Source organism: Cryptomeria japonica, chromosome 10 (genome assembly GCF_030272615.1).
Source record: "Cryptomeria japonica chromosome 10, Sugi_1.0, whole genome shotgun sequence".
Taxonomy (NCBI): domain Eukaryota; kingdom Viridiplantae; phylum Streptophyta; class Pinopsida; order Cupressales; family Cupressaceae; genus Cryptomeria; species Cryptomeria japonica.
In genome coordinates, this window is record NC_081414.1 from 904,818,288 (window position 1) to 904,828,016 (window position 9,729).

Consider the following 9,729-nt stretch of genomic DNA (forward strand, 5'->3'; position numbering starts at 1 on the left):
AAGATAAATTATTAATATAAAATATAATTTTTGTATCCTCAAAAGAACCTAGTGAATGGATTGTTTGATTCCCTATAGCTTTAGCCCAAATATTTGAGACATGTTTGAATCCTTTATTTAATACTATATAACCCTTAATATGGTGACATTGGAACACTTCCAATATGGAATTGTAGAATTTAGAGAGTGACTTAGAATCAAAATGGTCCAAATAAGTCTGTGTTTGGTCATAGCATGTTCTATCATTTATGAGTAGATATCTATTGCATTTGAATAGAGGCCTGTGACAAATGCATAGATGATATCCCAAACAAATAGATTCTTAGCCTATATGTTTGGATGTTTGTCTTGAATTACATAAATGGCTATCCTTTATGGATAAAAGTGACCTAGTATACAAATGAATGAAAACTTTAATAACTTGAGAAAAATAATAACAAAAAATGTAGTGTTATTTTTTGGTATACTACATGGATTATTATACATTTCTTCTTTCTACACTTATTTTTCATAATATAAAAAATAATTATAGTAATGACATTGAATTTGGTATTCATCTTAACACTAGCCAGGAGCATGGCATTGGATGTTGCCTTTATCTCCTGCACAAGACTAGTATAAATATTTGTATTTCGATTTGGTCAACTAGCATCATAAAATGTGGTCGGTCTTCCTCCTATTAACAAATTTTCTCTTTTTAACTATCTTGAAATTTAATCTTTCTATTCCACTATTGATGTTTATTGAAGCTTGTGATTTGAATGTGTGTTCATGGCTAGAACTAGATATTTTATTCAACATTTCCTTGTGTAATTTTACAAATCCCATCAACTCACTGAAAAAAATCATGTCTAAGTCCTTTCACTCTTATATTACCACTGCAATTCAATTAAAATTTGTAGGTAGACTTCAAAGAAATTTTTTCCCCTTGATTTGAGCTTTTGATGTTTGACAAAGATAAATAATTTGGTTTACAAAACTGTTGCATGGATAAAACATAAATCTATAGAATCTAAAACTCAAGTATGTAAATTTTTTAAATTTGTCCTAAGAATTTAGAACTTTTCTACTGCAATCTTACTTGTACAATAGTATGTTGTTTGTAATATCTCACATAGTATTTTAGATTTAGTTGATGGTATAAATCTAGGGAAGATGTGTTTTCCATGACATATTGAATCAAGAACAATGATTTTGTATCTTTCTTCACGTTATTTCTCAAAGAATATTTCTTTGACTATATCAATTTTTCACAATATGGCTAGTAAGTTCATTTATGAAATGCAATCTCAACAAAAATCCTACCATCTTGATTAAAAATTATGTTCTTAATTTTCATGCTAAAAAATTCATAATTCTTCATTTTGAAGAAATGAATTTGATGTTTAGTTAGACTAGTACCTACACTAGTCATAACTAATTTGAATTAAAACAATTCACAAATTTTCTCTAATACCAACTTGATAGGAAGAAACAAATTGTGTGTGTACATTTATTCATCTCTAATTTAAACTACCATATTCTCAAAAAATGGTCCATTTTTATACTAATATAAACATATGTATATACATATGCATATAGATATGCATATACATTTGCATATGCATATATATATATATATATATACATACCGCACACGCGCACACATACACACACACACACACATATGTGCATAAAATAGACAAAACAAACACATATAAGATCTAATTAAAGGTGCTAGTACTACTATTAATTTGTCTTCATATTCTCATTCTATTGCTATATATATTATTTTCTCTATTATTGTATGTAGCAATATTCTTGCATATGCTTGAAAAAAGTCTAGAGAAATCTGTACTTATTTTATTAGTTGTATCTATTCATGATACTTTTATTTCAGATTTCTTTTAATTAAACCACAATAACTCCACAATTACAATTGCTATAAATAAATTATTCATTTTTTATAAAAGATAAAAAAATAATACTACATAACTAACTATATATATGTGGATGATAAGAAAATGATCTATATCTTTATTTATTTATTTATTTTCACTTTAAAAATCTTGTATTTAAGTGAAGAACAACAAATTTTTTAACCAGTTACAAACTATGTTCACATAATATCAACCAATCAGCCAAATGAGTAAACTGTCACCACTATTTTAATGATAATTGTTTTCCTCCTTTTTTAAGATATAGATAGAAATAGCACGGAGATTTTTAGAAACTATGCATAATCAATTTGTTCCATATCATCCTCTCATCGTCACATCGGTATGCAATGGACAAAATGGAGGAGACCACTGCTAATTGGGGCATTTGACTACCCTGTTTAGACATGATTGAAAAATAAGATCTAACCATAGAAGTTTGAATATGCTCTGTAAACATATTCCTAGTATTGTAACAATATTTTTGATAGAAGATGGATAACAGCTGTTTATATCTTTATTGAATAATAGAGCAATAACTGAAAAGTCGTAATCCTTATTTAGTTAATATGTGATGATTCTCAGCATTTGGGAAGGTCACTAGGAGGTGGCTTCAGTTTAGCCGATTTCCCTGGCCCATCTTTCACAAGCAATGCCATGCTTAATCCCCAACTTAAATGCGCGTCTATATGACAATGTAGAAACCATACTCCTGCACAGAAAAATTACTTCAGAACCACATATAAGCAAACATAAGTAGACCCAGCTTATACAAAATTGCTTCAGGCCTTAAAACCATAGTTACCTGGATTGTCTGCATAGAATCTTATGGCGGCCCAACCGCTCACTGGAACTGCAACAGTATTTCTTTTTGGTGGATTAACTAGGTTGAACTTCAACGGATCTTTTACAGGATCATAGTTTCCAAAACCAAATCCCACAACGTAAAAGTTGTATCCATGAAGATGCATCGGATGGTTCTCCCCTGTAAAAATGTTTGTGTCCTGAAACACCAACTGCACTGCAGTATTGTACTCCAGCACTTTAACTCTTGTTCCTCGCAATGGAGTATACAGGCTCGAAGGTATGTTATCTGATGTATAATTGAACTTCACTGGAGGCTTTGATGGAAAATCTGTGGTGAAAACACCATTGATCTTAAAGTAATAGGCTTGCAAAATGGAAATACTGGGGGAGACAAAGGATATATTGTTAATACTTGCAGCCAGTCTCGTTCCATTTGGGCCTAGACAAGTACGCCCAGAAGGACAGGGAAATAGTCCGAAGCCTACTGTGAATAAAAGATCTTCTTTCAGATGTTTTGGAACCTGCACTGGGAAGGCTTTAGAGCCCAGGCTTCGAATATTTCTTGAAAACCTTGTGGCTCTTCTAGTATCATTGTACAAGGGAAGTTTGGGCATTACTGGAGATGAGGAATTTGAGCTTCCAATGTAGTCTAAAATGGCAGTAGTTGTAGTGTTATCAAAGGCAACAATTGGTGAGCTGGAGTAAACCCGGGCTGCCATATAGTATTTACCTATGGGCTTATTGGCTGTGAGAAGAACGTCAGTGGTCTGTCCTGGAGCTATAAATACATATTTTGTTTTATATGGTTTTGTATACGATGCATCCACACCAACTACTGTTAGTTTGTGGTGTGCCACTGAGAAAAACATTTCAAAGTTCATAGCAGCATTAACTATTCTCAGAAGATACCTCTTTCCCTTTCTCACCGGAAGCCGATATGTATCTGCATTCATTATGTACAAAATGAAAGTCATTAGAAGAAAAGTTATATATAGTTATAACAGACATCAGGTTTTCACAATTTATGAAATATTAATCAATTATTTGTGGATTAGATTGTCTATGAATTTTTTGTATCAATGTTTTGGATCACATTCTATGATTCATCATCAGAATGAAAATAGAGAACATGCAGAAGTGTAAAGATCATGCTTCTGCATGCTCTCTATTTTCATCCTGATAATAGATCAAGGAATGTGATCCAAAACATTGATGAAAAAAAATATTATACAAATCTAATCCAAAAATAGTTATTTTATAAAATTATAGATATAATTAAAATTTATTTATAATGTATGTATTATCCTACTTCGTTTAGAACACGGATAAAGGTCGCCTGGTTCTCCATTTATGGTAAATGCGTCTGAGATATTCGGAGGACCTCCTGTACGAATTGCTTCATCTATAACATCTATGGGGTTACTGTTCCACCATTCTCCTGTCAAATAGTGTAAATCACATTATGTCTAGGCTAAATGAAGATAGCTATCTATAATTGTAGGAAACAAAAATATTAATTTTTCAGATGCTGCCTGCTTTAAATGCATTTCCATTAAGAGGATTTGGTATGGTTCCCAACTTTTTCATGGGATCTTAAAAAACGTCACTTGTGATTTGGACTTTTACGAAAGAAAATTGACAGAACCGTAGAAAATATTCATGTTTACATGCCTAAGTGAAGTAACTGACATAGTGCATTAAGTCTCAATGTTTTCAATGAAACTATTCCATAAGGTGTCAATGTTAGTACTGCATGCTTATAAAACGTAATAATTATCATTGATTGTGTTATCTTACCAAAGAAAAAATTTTCTAACAAATTAAACCATCCTCTCACATGGGGCTAACAAGAATCATAGCATTCTAGGAGGTTAAACAACCCTCTCACTTGGGCGTGATCATGTCCTCCTTACTTCTAAGGCACAACTTAACCCATTAGAATAAAAAGAAATGAACGAAGGTATATTAAGACTTGTATGAACAACTTAGTAAATAAAACTCTTTCTTAAACATTTTTAAGTTGGTCTGATTTGGACACCCTTTAAAATAAATATAAATTATTTTCAAACGTATTCAAGCTTTCGTATTATGTAATTATTGTAATAATACTCTACAACACCAAAAATTGTAGTTATTTATGTTTCTGATTTTTTAATTTTAGTTTTGTGCATTTTTCTTTTGTAGGTCAAGTTAATTTATTTTCTTTATTAGTGTTATGAGAAAGATGTCTTATATGCTTCAAACTACTTACATCAACATTTTAAAATCATTTTTCTATTTTTACAAACCATAATCAAGTTGTTAGAAAGGTATTCACTAATATTTTAAACTATTACAAGAAAAAACTACTAGTGATTATATTTTCTACTATGTGACCTATGTCTTCTTTCTACAAGAAGACATGTATATTTTGAGTATTGCCTTTTCTCTCATGTCTCAAGGCTACAATAGGATGTTGATACATTAGAATTCATAAGAGATTGAAGTTGAATAAGGTTTTGGGTTGAATAGATCAATGTTAACGTGGATGCAATCAAACTCTAAAATATGTTACAATTCTTTGCAATCAATTGATTATGAATTGTTTTTCAAATAGATCTTGTATTCATTTTTGTTGATTTGCCTTCATTAAATGAGTTCCTATCACTTTTATTGCCTATGGTAAAGTGTTTGACAATTAAAGGTTATTTTTTCTTGGGTAAAATTTTGGACTTCTTTTTAGCTTTTTAATTTTTGGTACATGATGTTTTAATAGACATGCATTTTCTTTAATGTGGCCTTTTTAATACAAGAACAATTGTTACACAACTTTCTCATTCATTCAATAAAGATATTACAATTTTATAGCTTTAGTGAAGACTAACAACTTCCTACAACTGCAAAATTTAACATGACATCTAGCTAGAACAAATAGGCAACAAAATAAATGCTTTTAACACATCTACAACTCTAGCTAACACATATCCAACGTGTGAATAATTTAATTAATCATTATTCTAACACTCCCCCTTAATGAATAACTAGATTTTCTTAGACATCCACCATATCTTGATGTATTACAAACATTCTTTTCCATCTTCAAGTATCATCAACATCCTCCCTACAACTAAGCATTTACTAAACTATGAAATGACCATACTACTATCTTTTTAAGAACTCAAGCACTTGTTCTCTTCCAATACCTAATTAGAGGCATGTCAAGGAGTATATATTTTAATTGGAAACCTATTTTAGATGTTCTTTGTTGCCAATATATCTATCACATCAACAATGGTTACATCAATTAACAACCTCAACCTATCATATTTTTTTTCATTTCGCAAACACTAGCAATAGAAACCTTCTCTTTTTCATTAAAGGGATTTTTCTCCTTAGTTTCTTGAAATTTATTTCTTTAAAATTGTAGCTTACAATGAGTATGCTTCCATTCCTTCATCTCAACACCTAACAATTCTCCAATTGGCCAAAGGCACAAGCATTCTTCAATCTCACAAACAAGATGATCAAAAGGACAACAATAGATTGTACTTATGTAACAAACAAAATTCTACATATTGCATCATCAATATATCAAATAAATTACTAGCAGTCCAAAATTTTAGTAATTATTCATTGTTGGCATATTTCACTTGGGACTTTTAACTCTACGTAAATCTTCCTTCCCATCCTATTCAATTTGAACTAAAAATTCTATGACCTTATATACCACTAAGAAGGTGGAACCTTTCTCAACCTCTAGAAAGACTTGCTACAAAGTAACAAATCAATATGACAGAATTAGATTCTTCCAAATCAATATAATTGTCTATCATTACTATTTTCTTTTCTTTCTTAAATAGACACAAAAAATTTTAAACAAAAATCACATTCTCCTCTACATAAATTAGCTCTTAAGATGTTCCCATTGATGAAGTCATATTCAAAGTAGCTCTAATACAATGACCTGATGACTCTCTCATTCCCTAACAAAGAGGATAATTTCAATGAAACTCAACAAATTCCTACAAACCTAAAATCTAACATGACACTTAACTAAAAGTAATTGACAACTAAAGACTTTTAACATGTCCACATCTCTGATTGATATATCTTCCACTCTTATTCACACACATTCAATATATGAATGATTTGTTATTCATTATTCAAAGACTTTTAACATGTCCACATCTCTGATTGATATATCTTCCACTCTTATTCACACACATTCAATATATGAATGATTTGTTATTCATTATTCAAACACTTACACTTTTTTCAAGGCTTGTGACTTGTTAATGTGCCTATTCTTGAATACTTTTTGTTTACTAATGATTTCTTGTGACCTTGGTCGTATGCGTTTTATTCTTCAATTGCATAGTTGCTTGGATAAAATAGGCAAGATTCTGGCGATATCTATTATTCACACGCAACTTTAAACATCCATTGATTTATAAACCTGTCAATACTGACAGTTGGACTGGGATACTTGCTACATCATTTTAACAGATATTTTCTAAATAAATTTTCTCTAGTCGACAAATTAGACCGTTCCTTTGAATTTAACCTTTTATTTTCTTTCATTTTCATTTCAGTCTATATTATCTATTCTCTTCCATGAAAAGTTCTCATTTCAGTCTATATTATCTATTCTCTTCCATGAAAAGCTCAGATAACTATATCTTCAAATTTGATACCTTGAATTGTAATTTCTTCCACATCATATAAAGAATTCAAATCAATGTCATATAAAGAATTCAAATCAATATTGAAATAGTAATTTCTTCCACATCACAGAAAGAACTCAAATCAATATTGGAATAGTAATTTCTTCTACATTACAGAAAGAACTAGTCTTACAAAAATTTTATAGAAACTAAAAAAAAATATAACTAATTCAAATCAACATTGGATTAGTAATTTCTTCAACTTCAGAGGAAGAATTACAGTCTTACAAAGTTTATATAGAAACTCCAAAAATATAATTTATATGATACAGCTAACTAAAATTTTGCATTAATATACATGTGATTTGTGTTAAGACATTGCAGAACATTCATATCGTACATCAAAATAGTAAGGAAAAATTTATAAAAAGGAAAATAAAATCTTATATAAAAGAGCTCTATAAACAGTGAAATAATTAGCAATAAATGCTAACCTAGTTGGATGAGAGCATGAGCATAAGGCGAGGTGAAGGGATAGGAAGCCCCCCGTTTCGGAAAGATGACAATGGCTCCATAAACGGTGGCTCGAAGCCATGAACTATGAGCATGCCACCATAGAGTACCTTCACGAGCCGTAATAATGAATCTATATGTGTAACTCCCACCAGGTCGAATGGGACACTGAGTAATATACACTGGTCCATCAGCCCATGGTGTACGCATTTGTTGAAGCCCATGCCTGAAAACAAAATCAACACATATATAGATAGTTGCCCACATAATTCATATATAAAAGCTCTTTTCCAATAAGAAAAGAATACAGAAACTGATATGAATCATAGTACATACCAGTGTATGGTAGCATTATATTTTGCCCTGTTATGAACACGTACGATAACAGAATCTTCCTCATTAACATACAAAGTTGGGCCTGGTAATTGTCCATTGACGGTGATTACATTCTGTGTGTGACATAACTTGGTAATCGTCGTCGATTCAATCTGATAGATCAACAAGAAATTTGGTTAAGCATACAGAAATCTTATCTTGGGCATAGCTGCAAGAATTTCTATGTATTAAGTCTAACTGAAAAATATAACAGAATTACAATGAATGTTCTCCTGATTGTCTTTGCAGGATTCGAAGCAGAAATCATGAATATCACCAAGAAGAGCAAAATGAAAACAATCCTTCCCATTGAAAACGAATCTCCCGCAGATGGCATGCTTAAAAGCTTTGGATTTCGCACATCTACTTTCCACTTTAATCTCCCTTTGTGGAAATTTATATTCTGTATGTGTGTTCCACCGTATAACAACCTTCTTAAATTATTATGCCAGAGATATATCATTCAATTGATTGATAGACAGCTGTAGGTGAAGTTCATGACGGTTTACAGGCTTGGCCCTAAAAGAGAAATAATAGACACACAACCGAAAGAATATGTGTCATTTTCCAACATGGTCATTGACCTGCACTGCACCCATCTTTTATTGAACTTCTCCATGGATTTTCTATTCATGCTGCTCTTCAATTCTATAATTAACTAAGTAAAGCCGTGCAAGATCCATCTTCTTTGGCAGAAACTTCTATTGATAGACTTACAGCATAAGGAAGAAATTAACTGCAAGAAAAGGCCACCTATTATAACAAACAAATATTATCAAGGTTGTTAAAGTAAAAGGAAAAAATGGCCCGCAGAAAAGCTTTATTTCCAAGCAAAGATAATGGTAAACCTAATATTAAATATGGTCGGTAGAAAAGCTCTATATCTATATACATTAAGTCTAACTAAAATAGGGAAGTGGTTATATAGTCACATAAAATTAAGTTATATAAGTGGAAAAACACACATGGGAATATGTACTACACTAAAATATGTACATCTACTTAAATGGACTGTAGATAAACTTTGTTTTCAAGAAAAGACAATAGTACACCTAAGTTAGGCAATGTAAATAATTTTTAGTCTAAATCTGAACATAAACAAAAAAAATTATTACAATATAAATAACTTTTAGTCAATATACATGCAAATGTAAATGACTTTTACTTGTATATGTCTAAATGTAAATAAATTTTAGTCATATAAATGTAAAGATAAACACAAGTGACTTTTGTTTTTTTTCAGATGTCTCTATTGGGAATTGAACTTGGGTCTCCACAGTGAGAACCCAATGTTTTAACCAGTTAAGCTCAACCCCTTGAACATAAACACAAGTGACTTTTAGTGTTGTGGCATATAAATAATATTTATTCATATATAATTTTTAATATAAACATTATTTTTTTTTTCTTAAATTAGTCATATATGTTAGGTTTGAAATCCAACTATCTTAGACCATTCCACTTCCATAAATTCC

At 30.8% G+C, this 9,729-nt stretch overlaps 1 protein-coding gene across 1 annotated transcript; it reads right to left on the reverse strand.

The window, feature by feature from the left end:
• Window positions 1–2,097: 2,097 nt before the first annotated feature.
• On the reverse strand, window positions 2,098–8,662 carry LOC131061728 (laccase-12). The gene is made up of 6 exons (XM_057995538.2): window positions 8,475–8,662; window positions 8,216–8,367; window positions 7,861–8,105; window positions 4,033–4,161; window positions 2,722–3,666; window positions 2,098–2,628 (listed from the first exon to the last, which is right to left on the reverse strand). The coding sequence occupies exons 1-6, from the start codon at window positions 8,589–8,591 to the stop codon at window positions 2,498–2,500; spliced, it is 1,719 nt and encodes a 572-aa protein (XP_057851521.2). The 5' UTR covers window positions 8,592–8,662; the 3' UTR covers window positions 2,098–2,497.
• Between the last annotated feature and the right edge of the window lie 1,067 nt (window positions 8,663–9,729).

Coding starts and splice junctions, on each gene's coding strand:
- LOC131061728 (XM_057995538.2), bottom strand. CDS start 8,591: ATGCCATCTGCGGGAGATTCGTTTTCAATGGGAAGGATTGTTTTCATT. Junction 8,368..8,474: donor CAATCAGGAGAACATTCATT/GTAATTCTGTTA, acceptor TTGATCTATCAG/ATTGAATCGACGACGATTAC. Junction 3,667..4,032: donor TTATCCGTGTTCTAAACGAA/GTAGGATAATAC, acceptor TAATGAATGCAG/ATACATATCGGCTTCCGGTG.